The 26,047-nt window shown below is 40.2% G+C and overlaps 1 protein-coding gene across 2 annotated transcripts in view; it reads right to left on the reverse strand.

Annotated features, from left to right (window-relative positions):
• Positions 1 to 10,207: 10,207 nt before the first annotated feature.
• Positions 10,208 to 26,047, reverse strand: part of rab31 (RAB31, member RAS oncogene family) — a 79,289-nt gene continuing 63,449 nt past the window's right edge. For both annotated transcript variants that reach the window (XM_043687759.1, XM_043687758.1), the window contains one exon: positions 10,208 to 16,140. In XM_043687759.1, the coding sequence (XP_043543694.1) occupies positions 16,043 to 16,140 (98 nt within the window). In that variant the 3' untranslated portion in view covers positions 10,208 to 16,042. The remainder of the gene's footprint in view (positions 16,141 to 26,047) is intronic.

A 26,047-nucleotide genomic window follows, 5' to 3' on the forward strand; every position in this document is an offset into this window, starting at 1 on the left:
TTTTCCAGCAACACACTGTCAACTCTGATCTCCAGCATTTGCCTCCTTAGAATCTATCCACCTCTAAAAAATATTCAAGGACTCTGCTTCCAGGATCTCTTCAGAAAGAGAATTCCAAACACTCGTAACTTTTCATGAGGAAACAGAATTACCTCAACTCCGTCTTAAATGAGTGATGCTCCACATTTTAAAAAGTGACCCCTATTTCTAATTCTCCCACAAGAAGGAACATCCTTTCCACAACCACCCTAACAAGTACACTCAGGGTCTTATGTTTCAATCTTATGCCTCTTAATTTCCTATTCTCCGTTAGACAGCCAGTCTTCTGTCCATGCAAATATATTACCATGAGCCTTTGTTTTCCACAATAAACTTTGATGTGGCACTTTATCAAATTCCATCTGGACTTCTAATTACAATATATTAATCAGTTCTCCTTTATTGTCAACATGTTATTTCTTTATAGAGCTTCAATAATTTGGTTAAACAAATGAAGATTAAGGTTTTTGGTTGCAATTGTCACTGAACATGTGAGGAAGAATCTTTTTCATTAACAACTGCTAATGACCTAGAACTCACTGCTTAAAAGGGTGGATATTGTCTGAAGTAAACCTGTAAGGTTACAGGGATAGAGCAGGTGCGTGAGACTGACTGGAGAGCTGGACTGCATGAGCTGAATGGTCCCTTACATGTTGTAAGTAACTCTTATGACTTCTACAAACTATATTTTCTTCCCCAGTTGTGCCATGTAAAATGTATGCATTTCTGTACATTACAGATTTTATTTTCATCCAGAATGCAATCAGAAATGATTTAATACAGATTCTTTTGTTTTAAATTTCACTACAGGATGTGCGCCATAGGATTACTACCTGCACCAGTATTCACTGCCCAATCCCAGTTGCTGTTAAGGTGGTGGTAAGCTGCCTTCTTCAACCACTGCAGTCCACTTAGTAGATAGGTAAATAGATATACCCGCATCCTCTTCGGAGGGAGTGTCAAGATTATGACCTCGTGACACTGAAGGAATGGTGATATATTTCCAAGTCAGGATGGTGAAAACATAAATTTCTGCAGTGCGTCTTGTCCATGGTACACACTGCTGATACTGTGCATCGGTAGAAGAGAAAGTGGATGTTTGTAGATGCGTTGTCAGTCAAGTGACTGTTTTAACTTGGATGGTGCGTCTTGCGTATTGTTGGAGCTTCACTCATCCAGGCAAATGGGGAGCATTCCATAAGATTCTGATGGAATACTCTCCACTTAGTTGGATGAGTGTTGCTCCAAAAGCACCAAAGATGCTTGACATGATTCATTTAACTTCCTAACATATTACTGTTATGTTTGAATTCTTTCTTTTGAGGTTGGTTGGGATTTTAGAAAGTCTCTTCCTTTCTCTCTATTCTTGAGGACAGCGAGTCTGATAATCAATTCTGAAGCTAACTGCAGCCGCATGGCCCTCTCAATGCAAACAGTTCTCTTGCCTGAATAAAACTATCACTGTCAGTGGATATTTTAACTAACAAGAGAGTGTGGCCAGAGCAAGCATAATATGATCAATCCCTCACAGTCCTTACATATTTTTTTTCAAACACAGGTCACACATCAGTCAGAGCATTGAGTACAGGAATTGAGTCATCACGTTACAGCTGTACCAAGACATTGGTAAGGCCACGTTTGGACTACTGTCTGCAATTCTGGTTGCCCTGCTATAGGATTTCCAAGGATGTTACCGAGACTGGGGGATTTTAATTATTGGGAGAGGCCGGATAGGTTGGGACGTTTTTTCACAGGAACGTAGGAGGCTGAGGGGTGACATATAGAGGTTCATAAAATCATGAGGGGCATGGATAAAGTGAACAGCCAAGATCTTTTCTCCAGGATGGGGGTGACCAAAATTAGAGGGCATAGATTTAAGATCAGAAGGGAACAATTTAAAAAAGACCTGACAGGCAATTGTTTCATGCAGAGGGTGGTGCCTATAAGGAACAAGCATATGCGGAAGTAGTAGAGGGAAGTACAATTACAACATTTGAAAGACATTTGGACAGATACATAGATAGGAAAGGTTTAGAGGGATATGGGCTAAATTCAGGCAAATGGGACCAGTTCAGTTTCGGAAACCTGGTTGGCATGGACGTTGGGCCAAAGGGTCTGTTTCAGTGTTATATGACTCCCTGACTCGAGGTCACAGGGCTAGGCACACTGAAACTTGTAGCAATCCTACTTAGGCTGCCCTAGCTTGAATCAGAAAACTTAATTACAGTCCAAGCACTGAACCTAGAATTTCCATAGGCTTAGCTTTCACATTCACACTGAGGTCACAGTTACGCACTGATATACTGACTGATTTGAGAATGTACTTCTAAACTCCTCATCTATAATGGAAACTGCGTAATGGAAATGAGAAACAAAAGATGCTTCACAGACATTATTGGACCTTTAATTTACTGTTTAAAAAGATCTGTTGCTCATTTAATCAATAGAGTTTTTAATTGGATTCTGGCAAACATGAATCCTAGAATAACTTTAGCCATTTGTAATTGATCTTGACTTGAGACATGTTTAATGGCTATATTAAGATTTTAGTAAATGTCAACGTGTGCCAACTTCCCTGGTTGAGGAAGTTTTAAAAATTTCTCGAATATTTATCAAGATCTGTATTTCATCTCTCCTAGATCATCATTAAACTTGTCCTCAGGACACTTTGCAGATATTTAACATTCAAAATATTGGAAAGAGAAGACATGGGGGGAGTTTATTGTCTCACAAGATCAAGTTTTGTGAAATGTGTTATAACACGTCCGGGTGCTCCGGCTTCCTCCCACCGACTTCCTTCCACCATGCAGGTTAGGTGAATTGGCTATGCTAAATTACCCATGCACTCAGGGTACTCAGGGGAAATATAGAGTCATAGGGTATAGGGGAATAGGTTTGGGTGAGTTGCTCTTCGGAGGGTCGGTGTGTACCTGTTGGGCCAAATGGCTTGTTTCCACACTGTAGGGATTCTATGATATTCTATAATATAAACACACCTTCAGCATAAGTGAGACTTGAACCGAAGCTTTATGGCCCAAAAGGTGTTTGGGGGGTGGGCGGGCGCGGTGGAGGGAGTTATGGGAGGTATGTGGTGCTCCCCCACTGTGCCTCAAGAGCTCCAGATGTTAAGCTGATAAGTACAGGTACTACACTTGATTTTAGCCAAATAGATGAATCATGGGAAAATGTGAATATATGTTTGGAGAGCATTTAAACTATGTTGTGAAGAATGCAAGTATTCTATATCCTCCAAAAGCTGCTCTGTGCAAAATGAAGGTTTGATTTTCTTTTAAAAATGAAATGCAAGAAAATGCTATTTGCTTTCTCAAAAAATACTTGGCCTTGGTGTTGTAGTGTAGGTTTATGGTGTTCTAATAGTGCAAAAATACTGTAAAGTCTCCATGAATACAGGAAGCATATTTATATTATTATGCCATAGTATGACTTCTAAGGTAATCCACTAACCCCATCAGGAAAGATTAGTTGTCAGAAAGCTGGAAGCACTGGTTTTCCATTCAGTTTAATGACTAAAATTTGTCATGAGCTCTGAGTACGGAAGCAGGAGAACTCAATTATCTTCACAAGAGTGATGCTAATTAGTTTGTGTTTTCTGATTTTATAGCAACACAAAGAGAAAGTATGATCACACCATCATCTTTATTTTTTGCAATTTGTTCTTGGGATATTGGTAACACTGGAAACGCAGTGTGATTGTTTATCTCTAGTTGGTCCAGGGCCTTCAGTTTCAGAATATTGTCTGGTACAGGAGCCACATGTGGACTGCTCTAGAGTACAGGAGGAAGTTTTCTTTCTGAAAGACATTATTGAACTCAGTGAATTTTGATGTCATTGTCATTTTCTGGTTACACCACGGATGTTAATTGATTGATTAAATTTAATTTCCCAGACAACCAGGCTGAGATTTAGTCTCACATAATTTAAAAATCCCAGGCTGAGACTCCAGGCCTACAGTTGTTTTGGACAAGTTGTGGAGTTTAAAAATTCCTCAACGTGTGGAGAAATCCTGAAATGTAGATTCCCCACAGTTTCTTGACATACTTCTCTGTGTGAGGTAACATGCAGGAGCAGAAGTAGGCTATTCAGCCCATCACAAATTCTACCTCATCCAGTGAGATCATGACTGATTTGACAACCAACTCGTCTGCTTTTTCCCCCACACACTTGATTTCCTCACTGCATAAAAATCTGTCTATCGCAGCCTTGAATATACTTTGCGACCTAGCCTTTGACTTGGTTGGTGAGAGATTGCAGAATGCTATGATAGAAAGAAATTTGGATGATCTCGTGCATGGATCTTAAACATCAGCTTGTAGGTTCAGCAAGTGATTAGCAAGGCACATGGAATATTGGTCTTTATTGCAAGTGGGATGGAGTATGAAAATAGGGACATCTAGCTACAACTGTACAGGTCATTGGTGAGACCACCCTTAGTGTACTGTGTATTATTTTAGTCACCTTAAATGAGGAAGCTTTTTTTAACTCAAACATGGGATGTGGGTGTCACTGGCTGGATAGGTTGGACCAATCTGTATCGCCTGTCCTTTATGGAGAAATTTATAATGAGAAACAACTTTTACCAATTTATGTTACAATTTACAGAGATGAATTGGAGTTGGAGGACCAAGTGTAGTGTGTCAAAGTCCACAGATGACACTAAGATGAATGGTAGAGTGAAGTATGCAGAAGACATTGAAAGTCTGCACAGGGATATAGATAGGTTAAGTGAGTGGGCAGGGTTTGGCAAATGGAGTACAATGTTGGTAAATATGACATCCATTTTGAGAAGAAAAACAGCAAATGGACTATTATTTAATTGATGAAAATTGCAATGTGCTGCTGTACAGAGGGACCTGCACAGTGTCCTTGTATATGAATCACAAAAAGTTGGTTTGCAGGTGCAGCAGGTAATTAAGAAGGCAAGTGGAATATTGTCCTTCGTTGTTCAAGGATTGGAGCTGCAGCTGTGTAGGGTTCTGGTGAGACCTTTGTCTCCTTACTTGAGAAAGGATGTACTGGCACTGGGGGTGGGAGGGCTGCAGTGGAGGTTCACAAGGTTGATTCCAGAATTGAGAATCTTTGCTTTTGAGGAGAGATTGAGTTGACTGGGACTATATTCATTGGAATTTTGAAGAATGAGGGGGGGAATCTTATAGAAACATATAAGGTTATAACAGGAATAGATTAGGTAGAAGCAGGGAAGTTATTTCATAGAACTAGGAATCATAGCCTCAATATAAGGGGGAGCAGATTTAGGACTGAATTGAGGAAGAACATCTTCACACAAAGAGTTATGAATCTGTGGAATTCCCTGCCCAGTGAAGCATTTGAAACTACCTCATTGGATGTTTTTAAGGCAAAGATAGATAGATTTTTGAAATTTGTTCAAAGATAGATAGTTCAAAAGCATCTAAGGGTTATGGTGAGCAGGCGAGTAATGGGAGTTGAGTCCACAAAAAGATCAATCATGATCTTAACGAATGGCAGAGCAGACTGTACGGGCCAGATGGCCTAGTCCTGCTTCTATTTCTTATGTTCTTATGAATACAAGGAAGCAGTCAGCATGTAGCACCCTCGAGACCCTGCAGGAAAAAGAAGGTGGATCCTGTTGGGTTAGAACATAGAACATAGAACATAGAACAATACAGCACAGAACAGGCCCTTCGGCCCACGATGTTGTGCCGAACATTTGTCCTAGCTTAAGCACCTATCCATGTACCTATCCAATTACCGCTTAAAGGTCACCAAAGATTCTGACTCTACCACTCCCACAGGCAGTGCATTCCATGCCCCTGGTAAATCTTCTCTGCACCCTCTCCAAAGCTTCCACATCTTTCCTAAAGTGAGGCGACCAGAACTGCACACAGTACTTCAAATGTGGCCTAACCAAAGTCCTGTACAGTTGCAACATCACTTCACGACTCTTGAATTCAATCCCTCTGCTAATGAACGCTAATACACCATAGGCCTTCTTACAAGCTCTATCCACCTGAGTGGCAACTTTCAAAGATTAAAGTTGTTAAAGTTATTTGGCAGAAGGCCTCATCATCAGAATTTTCCAACAAGCAACCAGATATAGCTTGGCTGATGGTGAGAAGGGCACTATCAATGAGATCCTTCATTTGGAAAAGGCCTCAGTGTGCCACCGTACACTGCCCTCGACGTGGCTACTGGGGGTAGAGAAGATTCTGCCTTTGCAAAGGAAATCTGAGGAGAGAGATTCAGGGTTTTTGTTGAGATTTATCCCGAACAGCTCCGACACAGGACTCTGTGCTCTACCTCTCAGGATGACAATCACAACAAACATTGACTGTGCCTGGGGGACCATCAACTCAGTGAAAGACCTTCTTTCTCAAAACTAGTTGGTCTTCCAGGGCAAAGAGTTGATCTTATCTGAGTGTTGCAGACTGGCACATTCCAATGTCCAGGTCGATCTGCTGAGGGACGCAGTAAAGCCTGGAGAAGTTGTTGCCAAGACCACTATCTAAGGGAAAAGACCACTATCTGAGGTCTTTCTGCTGAAGTTAATTGGGGGTCTGTTCACTTATTGAACTCTTTCAATGCCTCAAATATTTGTAAGTATAATCTTGTAAAAGTAAGAAATGCCTTTCATTTGTTTTCTGGTTAGAGTGGAACTCCAATATTTGTTTGTTTCTCTATATGCTTCTGTACAGAACCAAACTGCTTTAGTGACTATAAAAAGATATTTTTATGAGCAAATTATATTTTTGAAATGAAAAATTGCCTCTCGTCACTTGCTCTTGAGAAAGTGGTGAGCTGCCTTCTTGGACTGCTATAACCCTTATCCCACAATGCAATTAGGGAGAGAATTGATTTGGAAGCAAGTCAGAGTAGATTCACAAAGCTGATTCCTGGGATGAGAGATTTGCTGCATAAGGACAGGCTGAGCAGGTGGAACTTAACCCATTGGAGTTTGAGAAAAATGAATTCATTTCTTTTTGTAATTTGTAAGATTCTGATAGCACTTAAGAAGGTAGATGCTGAGAGGATGTTTCACCTCACAGAGGGAGCTGGAACTATAAGGTTCAGTTTCAAAATAAAGGTTAAGTTCCACTTAAGGTAGAGCTGAGGAGATTATTGGGGGCACAGGGGGATGGATAGGGATTTGGAGATCCGGCCACAATCAGATCAGCTATGATGGTATTGAGTAGTGGAGCATACTTGGGAAGCCAAATGGCCTACTCTTCTTAATTATTATGTTATGATGATGACAAAGATGTTTAAGGCAGGTAAGAAAAACAATAACATTGCAGTTGATCTTTTTGATTTTGTTGTTTGGACTTTGTTCAGATTATATGATTAAATTCTTTGGTCTGTGAGTTGTCTCCACCTTAAAGAAAGTGCATTTTGGTAGTTCCAATGTCACTCTGAGTATATTAGTGCCACGGTAAAAAGCTGTTGATAATTTCACAGCAAACACATTAAATGAACAGAATAGTTTTCAGAAAAGTACCAAACTGATATGGAAAGTGGTATTGAATACTTAGTTTGCATAGAATGTACTCTTTGCCTGAGGGTTTAATTTTCTTTGTTGGAGTACAGGTTGTGTTATTTTAGAACCGTTGCAAATCTAGTTAAATTAAATTAGCTCATTCATTACAAATAGGAAAATATTAGTCAATGCACTTTAAAGTAAATTACATCTGATGAACACAAATTGCTTGGTAAAATTATGAAATCTAGTCATGGATCATTGATTTATTGAAATTCTAAGCCACTAAAATATAAAGGACTAAAAAATCTCTAACATCAGGATTGAGACCCACAATTTGCAGTCTGCTCACATCTAGTCCCACTGAGTTAGGCAGCATGTGATCTTTTTGTTGCTTTCTCATTTACATGATTTTAATGTATGGCAGCACATAATCCATGTTGCTGACTACCTAGACCCAAAAGAGTATGGCAATCTGTGTGCTTGGCATGTATTTCACCCTCTTGCAGCTCCTATATGTAGTTGTTTTTATTGGAAGGAAGGTGCTTCTAACTGCTATTTGCCATTTTCAAAATAAGCCTTCATTCCTTGTATTTGGGCATCTCTTGCTGGATCAGTATTTGCTACCGATCCCCAAATGCATCTTAATCTTAGTGGTTTGGAGTCGGGTTACTAGTGGTGTGCCACAAGGATCTGTTTTGGGACCACTGCTGTTTGTCATTTTTAGAAATGACTTAGATGCAGGCAAGGGTGGATGGGTTAGTAAGTTTGCAGATGACACGAAAGTTGATGGAATAGTAGACAGTGTGGAAGAATGTTGCAGGTTGCAGGAGAACTTGGATAAACTACAGAATGAGGCTGAGAGGTGGCAAGTGGAGTTCATAGAACAATACAGCGCAGAACAGGCTCTTCAGCCCTTGGTGTTGTGCCGACCTGTGAACTAATCTAAGCCCATCCTCCTACACTATCCCATCATGATCCACGTGCTTATCCAAGGATTGTTCAAATCTCCCTAATGTGGCTGAGTTAACTAAATTGGCAGGCAGGGCATTCCACGCCCTTACCACTCGCTGAGTAAAGAACCTGACTCTGACATCTGTCATAAATCTATCACCCCTCAATTTGTAGCTATGCCCCATCGTACAAGCTGACATCATCATCCTAGGAAAAAGACATTCACCGCCTACCCTATCTAATCCTCTGATCATCTTGTATGTCTCAATCAATTTCCCTCTTCGCCGCCTTCTCTCCAATGAGAACAAACCCAAGTCTCTCAGCCTTTCCTCATAACACCTTTCCTTCAGACCAGGCAACATCCTGGTAAATCTCCTCAGACTGGGGGCAAGCAAGATATTTTGACTCTGAGATATGAATAATTTCAGCCAAGATTAATTGATGCATAGGAACATAGTAATCGACCATTCAGCCCCTCGAATCTGTTCGGTAAGATCATGACTGACTTATGGTCTAACTCCAAATACCTGCCTTTGGCCCATATTCCTTAATACCTTTGCTAAACAAAAATGTATCTATCTCAGATTTAAAATTAACAATTGATCCAGTATCCACTACCATTTGTGGAAGAGTTCCAAATAGCTACTACCCTTTGTGTGTACATGTCCTTCCCAACATCTCTCCTGGATGGTCTGGCTCCAATCCTCAAAATATGTCCCCAAGTTCCAGAATCCCTAACCAGTGGAAATAGTTTATATTTATCTGCCCTGTATTTTTTCTGTCAATATCTTGAAGAATTTGATCAGATCAGCCCTTAACTTTCTAAATTCTAGAGAACAGGTCGAGATGCTAGTGCCGGCAAGTGCTCACTGGATGCTGTATCTGAAATTAGAAAAATTAATTGTTTTAAAATTATAAACTGGAATCAATTATGTTGAATTGCCGATTTGTGATGATGCCGATTTGACTGAATCTTGAGTTGAAGTTCTCTAACTCAGTTTTATCATCCTTAAAAATAAAATAAGAATTATACCGCAGAAAAACGCATTTCTGTGCCCGGAAATGTTTTCAAATGATAAACTGCATGTTCGAATTTCATCCAAGGTTTGAAAATGTTGGGGGCATTTTCTTGTTTTGATATACAAACCTCCATTTAATCTTCTTAAAGTTAGTTCTTTTAATGTGGATGTCAGGAACTTCAGGGGAGGCTCTGGCCAATTGGTATTAACGCAGAATAGTCATCAGCCAGCAGTCAGAGAACTGAGAGAGAAGCCCCGTTAATCATGTGGAGGAGTCCCAACATAACAAGGAGCCCACTCTATGATCTGAGTCCCCTGACTTCCACCAGCTGCTGACCAATCAGAGGCCAGCAGCTGCTTGCCACAGTGGTGTTGGTGCAGGCCTCAAGATGATGACAGAGCCCCGCCCAGAGGGGTGTGAAGGCAGGATGCGATCATGTGGCTGGGGGAAGTCACAGGGGACAGCAAACGTGCTTTCAGCAGCCCCCACACCACAGTCTGTGTTACAAAATGTTTACAAATTGACTGATGTATGACCATTTAGCCACCTCAACTGATCTCATCTGAATCTAAAAAGCTGTCCAGTTTATGTGGTGAGTAAAACAATTTGCAAATAAAAAGCATCATAGCAATATTGGCCTTTATGGAATTTAGAATATTATGCAGTGATTCAGTCTTCTGTTTACACAATAATAATCTGACACAACACTCAAAGCTCACCAGCTAATTGTTATGAAAGGTTGTTTATTGAATGTACATTGAAACACTTAACTTTAGGCAACTCTGCTATGTTAATAGTACTACTACACAGTATTAATGATGAGAATAATATAAACATTGTACCCATTTAATTGACATGGACTACATGGGACCAGCCCAATCTAAGAAAAAAATATTTTAATTGTGCTCAGCTTTTAAGGAGTTTTACTTGACCCACAGAATGCCAAATTTGTACCAAAAAGTCTGGTCATGAAAAGCCATGTGATTATGTTTGGTGTCAATTTATACAAATTCTTTAACTTATATATTGATCAATGCACATGGATAGATTTATTTAGAACTGCAGCCAAGTTTCCCTTTTAGCTGACACTGTCATACAAAAAAAGTGATTAATTTGCAGCATCACCGTAACAATGACTTAAATTGAAAATAAAATCTCAGTGGGATGTTTTTACACAATTTAAACCAAAGAGTCAAAACGTGATTATTCAGTAATGGACAATATGATCGGTGATCACAGAGCCTTTAACCTGAAGCAATGAAAGAAGACATTGAGAGCAGTGGTTTAATAATTCTGAAACAAAATGGTTCAATAATTATGAAAATTGTTGGTTGACATGGGTGATCCGCGTTGCACAATTCAGGTACATTTTTCACATGTTCGTGTCAAAAGGATTGTGGAATACAGAGGTATTGAAGCAATTGTTATTTTTGCTACACAGTGGAGTTACGGAATTCAGGTTTGTGTCAGTGTTTTCCTGCACAGCCAGTTCCCAAAAAAGCAGTCTTTACAAGAAGATGCTGAGCACAAGCCACTCCACAAAGAGTGAAAATACATGCGGAGTTACCCTATCCTATCTTCGTATTCTTCCTATGGCCCACAAGAGACATTGTCACAGAAATCTCGAAAGACGGTACTCACTTACCTCCTGTGCAGGAGGGTGAACAGCACATTGGATAAAAAGAAATGAGAGTGGGGACCACATGGTATAAACTTCATTCTTAATATGACAAAGCCTTTAATGTGGCTGGTTTGTCCATTTGAATCTGCACTGGAATAAAACCAACTTGTCTTACTGTGTATACAGGCACCAGGAAAGGAGCTAAGGAGCAAATTACTGAAGATGAGGGAATCTGTACTGAACAAAAAAATGCTGGAAGTCATAGCGGGTTAGGGAGCATCCTAGACTTGAAATGTCAGTTGCTCTCTCTCCACGGATGCTGCCTGACGGGCTGTGATTTCCAGCATTTTTTATACAGTTAAGAAAACAGCTGATTTTCTCAAGGGCAATTAGGGATGGCTAAGAAATGCTGAACCTGACAGTGATGAACAAATAACAAATTTGTTATTTGTTATTAAGCAACAAATAAAACAAATTAAATTGGGATGCATTCTGACCAGATTTTACAGTTGCAAAGAGGTGACCATTCATTTAAATTGACTATTGGCACATTTTTATGCAAATACTTCAGAGCTAAATCTGTGTATGAAGCATGTAATTTCATAAAACACTTTCAGTTCAAGATTGTCACTGTGTCCATGTTCATACAACGGAATTAAACTCCTAAAAGGTGGAAAATGTCAGTGCTATTGGCATCTTGCAACTGTTCTGCATGTTTTCATTTGAAAATATTTTAAAGAAATACTGATAGGTACACACACAGCTCCAGGGTAATGAACCTGCCACTTCCCAGGAACAGCTATAAACACAGTTAGTACGGTCAAAGGAGGAGGGCCACATATGAATAGGCAAATACCTGGTGACCTTTCCCTGTGCACTATTAGGTGTCAACTCATCCATGCTGACACCTCGTAGTGCAAAGCACTTCTCAAGGCAATCCTGATGCTTGAGGGTTCCAGAACCTTCTTCAACTTGGACAAATATTTGTGCACGTTATTTTGGTTATTTGCGTTGTAGGATCACGAGAAAAGCCAACATTAATTGAGCAGGAGAAAGCAGGTTTTAAAGGGTCTGTTGAGGGAAGAGGCAGACGGCCAGCAGGCAGTGTGGTTTAGGGTGAGAATTTAGACAGGGCATTTCCCCTTGGTAAGCATTCAAGAATGAAAGGTCATGGTTTTGGCATAAAGGGCGGCAGATTTAAAACAGAGATGAGGAGAAATTACTTCTCTCAAAGGATTGCAAACCTAGAATTTACTGGAGTCAGACAGCACGGAAACAGACCCTTCAGTCCAACTCATCCATGCTGACCTAGCTTCCCAAACTTAACTTGCCTGCATTTGGCCCATATCCCCGTAAACCTTTCCTGTTCATGTACCTATCTGGGACACTGAAAGAATTCAAGAAGGGGACGGACCAATTTTTAATTAGTCATGTGTTGAAAGATCATGGAAAGAGGGCAGGAAAGTGCAGTTGAGGCTGAAATGAGATCAGCCAAGGTCATATTGAATGGCAGCCAGGATTGTCTGATGCTGACCCTAGTTCTCATGTTCATGTTTATCTATGAGCATTAATGATGCTGAGAGCATTGAATGGTGAGCAATTAATTTTACAACAAGAACCTGAATTAAATTGCAATCCATAAAGCTAAAAGTGAAACATAGGAGCTTGAAATAGAAGAATATTTTCTCCAAGCCAAAGGAAAAAAGAAACTGAGGGACAATCCAATTACAGAACCCCTATCACTGACTTTATTTGACTCTTAGATATAAAATATTCTCTATATTGCTTCATTCAGAAAATGCAGTTGTTTGAGAAATATTGTCAACCATAAAAGCCCCTGGAATTACTCAATTAAAGGATTTTGTTACCATAACAAAGATGAGAATGGCCTGACAGAGCTGTACAATGTATTATCTAAACCAATGCCAACTGATGAAAAGCCCTTTCTAATCAAGGATGGAAAAAATACACTCACCCTTCAAATAACACAATGGATACATCACATTGTCTGAGTCTCAACAAGAGCAGTTGGTGCTGTTGTAAAACCCCTTACCAAAGGGGATGGATCAATATTAGAGGTAACATTGAGAGTTAAAGGGCTATATTAATATAGGACGGTGATTTGATGTAAAAAGAAATGTGAGGTTAACAATTCTCATTTCTGTCTAAGTTGACCATAACATTAGGCATGTGCAGGTGGACAATCGACAATTTTTATTTTGTGTAATAAAATATCAAAGATGCTTCATAGAAATGTTACTGAACTACCATTTCATACAGAACCAGATCAGAAGCTATTAGTCAGATAACCAAAAAGCATGGTCATCAAGGTAGGTTTTAGAAAGGAGGGTGGAGACAGAGAGGTCTAGGAGGGATTTCAAAACAGAATGCCTTCGCAGCTGAAAGCTCAAGAGGTCATAAGGCATAGAGAATGGATATCTCAGACAGTTTAAGAGTTGGAGGAACTTACAGATAAAGAAGAACAAAAATCCGAAAGTTATTGATTCAGTTGTTCACCTGTAAACTATGCGGACATGATAGATTACCATCTGGCTCCCCATTCATATATATTGAACGGCATGACCTGAGTCAGGGATACAAATCAAACTCACTACACAACGTTCAGGCTTGTTCTTTTCAGGCTGATTATCATTTTTATTGGCATGATCAATCTTAAATTCTGCCAAACTGCTTTTCCAACTCTGAAAATCAACTCCTTAAACTTAAACGTTATTCCTTCTCAGGTTTTAGTTGTTGTTGGAGATGAAAACAAAAACTAAATTACTCTTTTCATATTTTCTCTCTATCCTTCTCCCTGTCTAACACTTCATTCAATTTTTCTTTTCTTTCCTTCAATTTACTTTCTAAAATAGCATCAAATCTCAAACTTGTACTCCCTGATCAGATTCTGAGTTGTCCATTAACAATTCTTCAACATGATTTGTTAAGCAGAAACACAACTATTTGCCCTATTCCTACAGATCCCAGATCCTCTGTAAGAAGTTTCATGCTGTTTCAACCTTTCAATTCCTCCAATTTGTCATGCCCTGGTTTGGGGTAATTAAGCTGGGAAGTTTGCAACAAGCCTAACAAACATTGTTCCTGTAGCAGTTACAGTAAATTCTGCCCCTATAAAGCACATAATAAATTATGAGCGGCTGAGACCTTGGAAATGAAACAAAGACTGTGAACTATACAGAATGCGTACCCAGTTCGATATTGCAAAGTTTACCTGAATGATCTCTGAGACACAAATTGTTCATGATCAGTGAAAAGACCAAAAGGCTATAAGCATTTGTATTTAACTGTACAGGTCATTAAAAATGCACTGAGTATGAAGCAATTTCAATTCATTTCCAATTGCACATGTCCATTACATGTAACCAATGAATTCTTGGACTTGGTGATGAGTGTCAATGAAAAGTTGGCTGAAGACAACAATACACTGATTAAGGACCAAGACTTGCAGAAGTTTAAGTACATTGATTGAAGCATGCCTTAGTTTATTGCATCTCCTCTGCCTCAGATACTGAAGTTAACTCGTTTGTATTCTTAACTAAGCTCTAGTAGTTTTTGCCATATACAGAAGGACATTTTTTTATTCATTCATGGGATGTGGGCATCACTGGCTCGGTCACCATTTATTGCTCATCCCTAATTGCTCAGTGGGTTGCTAAGAGTCAACCACATTGCTGTGGTTCTGCAGCCAAATGAAGGCTGAACTAGGTAAAGATGGTCAGATTTCCTTCCCTTAAAAAAATGGGTTTTTATAATATTGGCGTGGTCACCATTAGCTGGCTTTTTACCTCAGATTTTTTTTTAAATTCAAATTTCATCATCTGCCATGGTAGGATTCGAATCTATGTTCCCCAGATCATAACCCGATGCCAGCACCCCCACGATCTTTTTGCTTTTTTTTCCTGAGGTCACCAATCCTTATTGGGCTGTCCAATCATCATTTTCATGAATAAACCTAGCCAATGAGTATTGATAAGCTATTCACCACTGGCAACATCACAGGTTTCTCTCACTCTTCCCTCAACCCACATCCACCTATTCGTACCACCACACTCCTTCCCCAGGAGCCACTGGCCAGCGAACAAAAGTGAGATTCTTAACTAACCTTTTCACCCTGACTCAATACTTGGTGATGTCAACTGTCATACCTGTCAAGACCAGGTAACAATGCAAGCCAAAGATCAATCTGGGATTTCCTGCTCTTTATCGCCGATTGGCACACAAAGGCAAGTCTTTTTCCCATCTAGCTCATGGACCTGGCAAAGGAACAGTTTTAACTTTTATATGACCACATGCCATAAATCTATTAAATGCACAGGTGTAAGGAACAGTGGAAAGTTTTCAACCTTTATAATGCTTCATCGCCATTTCATAAGGTTTAGTTGTGCTTTTTTTTCCCAATTAAATCAGCCAGGACTAAATAAACAGACAATTTATTAATTTATAATTGGGACTATCATTACAGTTAAAGTGCTCACTAGTGGGCTATAGACATAAACTGGGAACATATTGAAGAAATTTTATTTGCTCCTGGCTGCTGGTGATAAAGACTGGGAATGATAACGTGGATGGGAGTTCAGTCACTGTACTCAGAAGAGAATAAAGGGAATAAAGGGCAAAAAAAAAACCCAGAAAAAGGATGGAGAAAAAAATAACAAAAATGATAATTGGCGTTTCAATATTTTCATTCATAGTGCAGGAGGTCTCTCTGGGAATTCTAAAGTAACTTCCTGAAAGCAGGACATCATGTGCTAGAATGAAAGAATCAGCAGACCAACCACTGACCAATAACCTGGAGACTGCTAAATAATTCAAACAATAACACAAGAAAAAGGTTTTTGTTTTCTTTTTTGCCCTGCTTGCTATGACAATCTTGATTCAACGCTGCTTGAGTTTGTTCTCCCGATACAACTGGCTGCTCAGCAGCAGCGCCTGCCCGATTGTACCTTGTGCCTTCCAACTTTGAAAGCTCCATTGCTATTGTGCTGAGAGGGATCCAAAGGTGGAATTTGTTGACCTGAAAGGAAAAAAAAATACACAGCAGGAACATTAATGATCACTGGGCTCACTTGCAGAACAAACAAAAAACAATTCCCAGATTCTGGATTCACAGAATTGGCACATCAGTGATTCAAGTATTCTAATATATTACAATATCATTACATGTCTTTTGTATTCACAGAGCTTTCATATCCAACTAAGTTAGGCTTTAGTTTAATGTGGGAAAGGCAGACAAAAATTTCAGTGCACTGATGAAATGCTTTGTGGTCTTGAACTCAAAGCAAGCATTCTACCACTGAGCCAGACTGAGATATGAGTTAGCAGCTGGCCACATCTGGTTTACTGTGAGGGCACTAGAGCTAGCACACTCAGTGTACACAGCCATATTGTCCATCTTATCCCATGTCTCTGCTAAAGGAGATGACTTGCATGTTGATGTTGACAAAAGCATCATGGAGGCACTGGCTATCATTTTTCAGAATGTTTGGATTGATGGTGGTGCCACAGGATTGCAGAATTATGCCCCTGTTCAAAGCAAAAGTGTGTAAGGTTAAGCCCAGTAATTAAAAGACCTGTCAGCGTAACTTGAGTGGTGGAAAAACAATAATTTGGAACAAATTAATGAGCATGTGGGCAAATATGGTCTTAATTAAGGAAAGGCAACATGAGAAAATCATGGATAACTAACTTAATGGAGTTTTTTGATGAGGTAGTAGGGACGATTGATCAGGGCAACGTTGTTGACATGGAACATCACGGACATGGACTTGCAAGAGGCATCTACTCCAGTGCCACAGCTTATTGAGCAGAGTTAGTGTTCATGGAATAAAGGGAACAGCAACAAAACTGGCTGAGTGATAGGAAACAGAGGGGTGGTTACTGGATAATTTTCAGGCTGGAGAATGATTCATGATGGAATTCCCCAGGACTTGTTATCGGGATCTTTCTCTTTTCTATCTACACGCATATTAATAATCTGGATCTTGGTGTAGGGAATTCTCAGAAGCATTCCAAACTGTGAGGAGGACAGTGTACAACTTGCAAACGATTTGGTGAAGTGGTCAGAAATTCGGCAGATGAATTCAAATCGATAAGAAGTGTGAGGTGATACATGTTGGTAGAAAGAATATTCAGGGACAGTATGAAATAAAGAGTCTTCCTCTACAGGGTGTGCAGGAGCAAAGAGACAATTGGGTGTCTAAGTGCATTTGTCATTCGAAGTGGCGTAACAGGTAAAGAGAGTAGTTAATAAAGCATACAGTATCCTAGAAACAGGAAGTGCCGGAGAAACTCAGCAGGTCTCACAGAGTGAAACAGAGTTAACAATCCAGTCAAATATGACTTCTTCAGAATTGGAAGAGGTTGGAAAAATTGTGGGTTTTAAGCATTAGAAAAAGGGGAAGAGGAAGTGGAAGAAATGGTAAAGGTGCCTTCAATCAAAGGGCAAAGGTAGTGTTGATGGTCATAAGGAAGAGACACAGAGGAATAAATGTTATAAACAGCAGAAAATAAGTCAACTCTGCCGAGAGTAAACTCGTGCTAATAAGACACGGGGATGTCATCAGATCATGAACTCTGTCATCCATTTAATAATTATTCTCACCTAGGCCTCTCCCCCTCCCCCGGCAGTGCCTTGTTTGTATGATTTTATTCACAGCAGAATTGACCTATTTTCTGCTGAAAACAAAAACCGAAAGAACTGCGGATGTTGGAAATTTGAAACATAAACAGAAATTGCTAGAAAATCTCTGTAGGTTTGGCAGCATCTGTGGAGAGAAATCAATAAATGATAGGTGGAGATAGAACCCAAAGAGTGAGAAAAACAGTTGGACAGACAAAAAAGTGGATAAAGACCAGCCTAAGAGAATGAATAACTGCTAATGGAGACTATTAGCTGCTGACAATTGTTTGTACATAGTAGGAGCCTGTGTGATGACATGGGCTACTGTCTGCTGAGTTTCTTCAGCACATACTGTTTATATTTTGAAATTTTGCATCTGTCATTCTTTGCTTTTATACAGTAGCTTAAGCTTTATTAAGACAGGCATATAGTACAAAAGCAACGAGGTTCTGCTGAAACTGTTTAACATCAGTTAGACTTCAGCTGAAAGTAACTGCAGTTTTGAGAGGTATGCTTCAAGAAGGATGTCAACACTTTGAAGGGAGTGCAGAAGAGAATGAGAATGGTGTGAAATTTCAGTTATGAAGATAGATTGGAGATGTTAACACTGTTTTCCTTCGAGGAGAGACGGTCAAGAGATATAATAAGAATTTTCAAAATTGTGAGGGCTCTGGAAAGAGTAGGCAGGAGGAAATTAGTCCAACATGTAAAAGGATTGAGAACAAAAAGGAGACAGATTTGAAGTAATTCGCAAAAGATTCAAATACGATGAGTGAAAAACATTTTTCACACAGCAAGAAGTTACTGTCTGGAATGCACTGCCTGGGAGTGTGGTGAAAGCACTCAAGAGGGCATTCGGTAATTATTTGAATAAATCTAATGTACAGGTTTTTTTGGGAAATTACAGGAGATTGACATGATGTTATTTTAAGCAGGAATTGGATATAGCACGAGGGACTGAAGGGATCAATGGATATGGGGGAAAAGCAGAATACTGAGTTGGATGATTGGCCATGATCTTACTGAATGGTACAGTAGGCTTGAAGGGCCAAATGGCCTACTCCTGCTCCTATTTTCTATATATCTAATGCTTATTGGGAGAGCTGGTGCAAACAGGATGGGCTGAATAACCTCCTTCTACATCATTATAATTCTGTGATTCTATAACTTGGGATAAAATTAGTCTTGGCTCTGAATGCATGTCTGATCAAACAGCCAACGGAAACTTTACTGACTCTTCAAATGCTGTTCACTGAAGCACGATTTGGAGTAGAAGTTGGCTGAGAAAATCTCCTCAGAGCACAATGCAGTGCTGTGCTCTTTCAGAGCTTAATGGTCTCCTTACAGAAATTAATAATCAGCACAGCTCGCTCTTCAGTTCTCCCCTATGTGTAAGCTTGTACTCTATGGAGTGAAATTACGCATCTGGCCTGCATTGCAGTGAAGTCTGCAGTGTGTTTGACTGCCAGGTGATTCCCTTAGCCTGCATCCTTTTCTCTCCACAGTGCAGCTAACTGTTGTTGGAGAATCCAGTGGAAGAGAGAGTGTTTTCATCCACGGAGTTGAAAATTGAACCTGATAAAATCATCCCTGTATGTAAAGCAAATCTTTCACCTCTGAATGTTCAAGTGCATTTTAGAAGAAACATAAAGGGATTTAAAATCATTGCTGTGATAAGGGAAGCAATCATGAGATTCAAAAGGCTGTAAGCCATCTAAACAAAGTCCTATGTTATAATTCTGATGCTCTGTAAAATGAATGGTGCAGACTCATCCTGTTTCACCTCTACATCTTTTTTTTTACATACAAGCAAAAGCTTTAATTAATCTCCTCAATCATGAATAGTCAACAACCATAAGCCATATTCCCATTTTCCTTTGCAACAAAACCCCCAAACAAATGTTCATTACTTCCCTTAGGATGTCAGAATTAACATTCAGATATAAATATTGAGAACAAGCCAACCCAGTCAAATTTTGTCTCTGATTAAATGTACGACTGTACTGTGAATGAATGATGTTGAATTCTGTCCCTACCATATCCCTCAAATGCTGATAGCTGGTCAGATGGTGCCTATTCTATGTCATACATCATAGAAAATTGAAACAAGGCGCATCTATCCCACTGTCTCAAATAATAGGAATCTTGACAGACTGAATCTGTTCTCGACAGTAGTAAGGAAAATAATAAATTCATATTGACAGCACTTTCACCATGCTTTCTACAAGCAGCATGTTTTTTAAACCATATTACTGCCTCCATTCAGCCAATCTTTATGCACTCTTTCCACATTATACTATCAGCTCAAATGTCCACAATGATAAAAGTGCCTTAACCAAAATGACAGCAGAACCCCAGTCTCAGAAATTTCACCCCAGAGCCCAGCATCCACTATTTTACCAATAGGAGGTGAAACAGGGAAAAATCGTAGTTTTCAAATGTAAAAGTGCTCCGGAGCAAAAGCCTTCAAATAGATGCCACTTTATTGAGATGCATGTCTATAACTCGTGGACTTTAGGCACATGAGCAAAATAGCTAAAACTCCCATTTAGAGTGGTCCAGATACTCATCTGGGGAGAGGTTAAGCACCTCTTTGTGATTGTTAAAAGCAAACATGAAATGTAGGTAAAACATGTTTGAACTCAAAAGAACTGTCAGAGTTCCTAAGTTCAAAATCTCTTAAGTTTTTATTTAAAAAGAAAAATGAAGTTGAAAAAAATCCTTGCCATTTCACTCGCTGTTTGTTGATATAATGCACAAGGTTAACATGACATAGTTAGCTTGTGGAATCAGTCCTGCAGCACTGTCATTTTCACTGTGGTAGATCTAGACGTTCACAGTTTGATTGACAGCTTCAAGTGGTTAGCTCAGTTGGCTGGACAGCTGGTTTGCATTACAGAATGATGCCAACTGTGTGGGTTCAATTCTGAGGTTACCATGAAGACTCTCCTTCTCACCCTCCACCCTTGCTTAAAGTTAAACTACCACCAGTTGTCTTTCTCTAATAAGAAACCAGCTCTATGATCAGCTAAAGACTATGGCAACTTTACCTTATCCTTTTACATTAATTCAGGATAGTGTTCATTGCTATCAATACTGGAGTTATTTTTCAGCTATGGATTTACTAATTGAAATTTAAATTCCACAATCTGTCATGATGAGAATTGAACCCATTTCCTCAAAGCATTAGCCTTAGCCTCTGGATTACTAACCCAGTGCTTTACTGGTGTGCCACCATCTTTCACAAAACTGTGGAAATACAGAAGTTGCTGTCCTAGATATCCTCCCCCAGTAGAAGCTGCATGGAGACTTATATTTGAAAAGCATGAGTTGCACATAACTCACTCACTAAAGATCTACAAAGCCCATCAGAAAGAGTAACCATTTGTCAATACCTGTATGACTACATTTCTAAACACTATGCAAACTCTTCCTTACTGAGAAAGAAGCATTCTTAGAAAATGTAAATGCATAAAGCGTCATTCTGACAAATTGTTATTATTGTTGGAGATTTTTAAAAATTTAACATGTAATTTTTGAAAATCTTGATTCATCTTTTTTACCATCCTTGGTAATCAATGATTTCTTTCCCTATCCATCGTTCATTTTCTCTGCCAGATTGGAGATTGCATTCAGTATTTTACTTTACATTCACTGGTTCTGATATGCACTTCACTTCAGCAATTCTTCAATCCAGTTGGCTGTGAAGATACACAGTTGCTTTCCCAATTTAGAGAAAGGAATTTTGAGCTCAGGAATTTTGCTTCACCAATTTTCACCAGGTTCTACCAGTCTATGTCAAGCCTTTGGGCAAGTTCAAATGTCATTTTCAGTGCCAAGAGCACATTCCAGCACATCAGCCCCTTGCTAGCATACAAGTCTACTAATACAGGGCACTCCCTGCAGAATCTATATGTGATAGCATTATTCCTGTGTAAACTTTATTGTAAGTGAGGATGGACTAGTCACTGCAAAGGCATCACAGCAGAGCTTAATTCTGTTCTCACCTTATTTTCATAGACCTGAGCGGGATCCCGATCAGGACTGAGAAAATCAACTGAATTTTTTACCTCCTCAATCCCTAAAAAATACAGAGGGTCACTATAATGTTATTTTTCATTCTCTGGTGAAATTAGGAATGTCAGCTGACACAGTAGTGTATAACATTGAATTATACAAAGGCTTCTTAGTTTTTCTGTCAACGGTATTTAAAATATTTCATCCATGCCTTAATTACATACGTGATACAACGTAAAGGTGCATTCTTCACTGATATCAATTGAGAGACAGGAGGAAAGACTGCTCCCAGGAGGACCAGTTCCACCACAGAACACACCAGATGGCCTCCTTCTTTAAAGACTGCACCCCTGTCTGCTTTCCGTAAAGACCATTCCTTCTGTGACTCCCTCGTCAAGTCCACACCCCCCCCCCAAAACAACTCACCCCTCCCTCCAGGCACCTTCCCCTCTATCCGTAGGAATTGCAAAATCTGCACCCACACCTCTTCCTTCACATCCACCCAAGGCCCCAAAGGAGCCTTCCACATCCATTCACCTGCACTTTTACACATGTCATTTACTGTATCCATTGTTCCCGATGGGGTCTCCTTGACATTGAGGAGACAGGACACCTACTTGCAGAGCACTTCAGAGAACATCTCTGGGACATCTGCACCAACCAACCCCCACAGCATGTGGTCGAACACTTCAACTCCCCCTCACACTCCACCAAGGACATGCAGGTCCTGGGCCTCCTCCATTGCCACTCCCTAACCACCCGACACCTGGAGGAAGAGTGCCTCATCTTCTGCCTAGGGACCCTCCAAGCCCATGGCATCAATGTGGATTTCACCAATTTCCTCATTTCCCCTCTTCCCACCTTATCCCAGTTCTACCTTCCTACTCGGTACCGCCCTCATGACCTGTCCATCTTCCATCCCACCTATCCGCTCCATCCTCACCTCCAACCTGTCACCATTGCCCCCACCTCCATCTACCTATTGCACTCTTAGCTACCTTGCCCTAGCCTCACCCACCCATCGATTTTCCTGCTCCTCAGTGCTTTCCAGCACCACACTCTCAACTCTAATCTCCAGCATCTGCAGTCCTCACTTTCACCTCAATTGAGGGACAGTTGAAGGTTTTCTTTTCATCATTAATAGTAATCTGTTTTCATGTTTGCAATTAAACAAACTCAGGCAGCATGGAATGAAGTTCATGGGAGGGTCGGCAAACAATTTAATCCATCAACCAAGCCTGTTGGATTGTGCAAACTGCACAGCGGCCTTCCGATGTTCATTGCCTGGGGATGACTGCTTGCTATTAGCAAAGGTTGAACACAGGCCAACTGGTCAAACTGCAAAAAAATAACCTTCACCTGGCTGATAACAGAAAGGCAAATTCAACACAACTGATGAAATAATAATTTCACTGCACAGCAACTGCCATGACGACTAAAATCATACTAGAAATTACTATTCAAAACTATTTAAAGTTTACAGACAAGTAACAGGGTTGTGATAAAAAGGAGTTTTCAATTCCATCCATCAGTATGTTGAATGTAGTTCAGCCACGGTTTGCCTGACTAAAATCTAGAAAGGGCAGGCTGTCCGATGAGCAGAGGTTGTATCGCTTAGGCCTCAATCTGCTGGAGCTTAGCAGAGTAAGAGAGACATATTGGTTGGAACATATAATATCCTGAGAGTTAGATATACAGAGGTTGTTCCCTCTTACAGGAGAATCTGGAAGTAAAAGTCACTATTTCAAAGTCAGAAGTCACCTACTGAAAACAGAGATGAGGTGAATTCTCTTCTCTCAGAGGGTCATGAGTCATAGAGTCATAGATGTACAGCATGGGAACAGATCTTTCGGTCCAACCCGTCCATGCCGACCAGTTACCCCAACCCAATCTAATCCCACCTGCCAGTACCTGGCCCATATCCCTCCAAACCCTTCCTATTCATATACCCATCCAAATGCCTCTTAAATGTTGCAATTGTACCAGACTCCACCACTTCATTTGGCAGCTCATTCCATACACATACCACCCTCTACCTGAAAAAGTTGCCCCTTAGATCTCTTTTATAACTTTCCCTCTCACCCTAAACTTCTGCCCTTTAGTTCTGGACTCCCCCACCCCAGGAAAAAGACTGTCTATTTTCCCGATCCATGCCCCTCATAATTTTATAAACCTCTCACCTCTCAGCCTCCAACGCTCCAGGGAAAACAGCCCCAGGCTGTTCAGCCTCTCCCTATAGCTGAAATCCTCCAACCTTGGCAACATCCTTGTAAATCTTTTCTGAACCCTTTCAAGTTTCACAACATCTTTCCGAAAGAAAGGAGACCAGAATTGCATGCGATATTCCAACAGTGGCCTAACCAATGTCCTATACAGCCACAACATGACCTCCCAACTCCTGTACTCAATATTCTGACCGATAAAAGAAAGCATACCAAACACCTTCTTCACTATCCTATCAACCTGCGACTCCACTTTCAAGGAGCTATGAACCTACACTCCAAGGTCTCTTTGTTGAGCAACACTCACTTGGACCTTACCATTAAGTGTGCAAGTTTTGGAACTCTCTTCCTGAAAAGGCAATGGAATTAGAGTCCTTTTTATAAGGCAAAGACAGATAGATTCAGGAGAAAGCTGCTCAAATGATTGGCATTCTATCCATCACCATCATTCCTTTCACCAATGATATCCAGTAGCAGTACACACCACCTACAAGATATACTGAAGGAACTCACCCAGGATCCTTCAACAGCACCTTCTAAACCTGTGACCTTTAGAATGGTGCGGGCAGTGGATACGTGGAAGCACCATCCCCAGGGAGTTACCCTCCAGGCCACACACCATCCTGACTTGGAATCTTATCACTGTTCCTTCACTGTTGCTGGGTCCAAATTCTGGGAAATGGCTCATGACCACCCAAGGCAATTAGGGATGGATAATAAAGCCTGGCCTCACCAGCAATATGCCCCATCCCAAGAGCAAATGAAAAAAAGCTGACTCCCAGGAATTCAGCCAACAACTTGAGACACCAATTTATCCTCACCAACATGCACACGCACCGCAGGCAACCAGTGGCTGAAGATATTCTGGTATTTCAAGATTTTTTAAAGAAAATTCAGTCATTCCTTGTACGGTCTTAAGCAAGTCAACATTTACCTTGCCCTTGAGAAGGTGAAACACTGCAGTCTGTACAGTCTCAGTGCTCCTGCACCTGTGGTTCACTTGGTGGTGCCATTGTGTTTGAGTCAGAAGGTCATGGGCTCTATGTGGAAGGATTTTAAGCCCCCGGAGCAAATGTATGATGATGTCAGAGAGCTAGCTCCACTGTGTACAAATAGCACAGTGATGGGAATAGTTAATTGGAAGCAAAGGGTGAAGCACACATAGATAATGACCTTTTAATAATGTATTACTGAATTCATTTTTAATCTGTAATAAACTGAGTTCTAAAGAACCCAATAAATAAAGACAGTTCTTGAATTTGCCCTTCCCTCCACCAGTCTGTCTTGAACCCAAACTCTTAGGTACTCACATAAAACACAGGACAAAGGAGGTCCAAGTGCCACTTTCAGAATGGGACACAACAATCTAGTGTGGTGCAAAGACAACATTAGACACCTGAAGGTGCTGCCTATCAAATGACGTATTAAGCCAAAGCCATTCCTGTTCTCTGAGTGGTTGTAAACAGACAAATCATGATGTATAAGTCATTCTGGTAAACAAGATGTCTTAATTTTTCGAACTAAAGGATCAGGCTTTTGCATTTAGTCAATATAAATGTTCAGCCCCATGACAATGGCATACTTCCTTTAGCAATCAGCCTGTTCACATCACAAATGCTTGTTTTACTGACCAGATGTTTAGAACTGGATGCAGGAAACCAAGCAGACACCATAGGCCATGTTGTGAAGATAAAGCAGCGTTTAGGACACACCTACTCTTTGCATTCGATACTGATGATATTTCAAAATGGCGACCACTTACATCTGAACCCCAGTTAAGTTTAATTATTGGTATATAAGTCGATCATGTTTATGGAGAGATTTTAGCTTTCAGTGGTTGACTTACAGAACAAGATCTGTACAATTTCAAAAGAAAAACAGGGAAATTATCCCTGGTCTTCTGACCAACATGTATCCCTCAAGCAATATCACAGAAACAGATTTTCTGATGTTTGTCACTTCACTGCACATCAATTAATATTTTAAAATTCATTCACGGAAAATAGGCACCACTGGCTGGGCCAGGACTTTTGCACATCCCTTATTGTCCTTGTGTAGGTGAT

Source organism: Chiloscyllium plagiosum, chromosome 4 (assembly GCF_004010195.1).
Source record: "Chiloscyllium plagiosum isolate BGI_BamShark_2017 chromosome 4, ASM401019v2, whole genome shotgun sequence".
Classification (NCBI taxonomy): Eukaryota; Metazoa; Chordata; class Chondrichthyes; order Orectolobiformes; family Hemiscylliidae; genus Chiloscyllium; species Chiloscyllium plagiosum.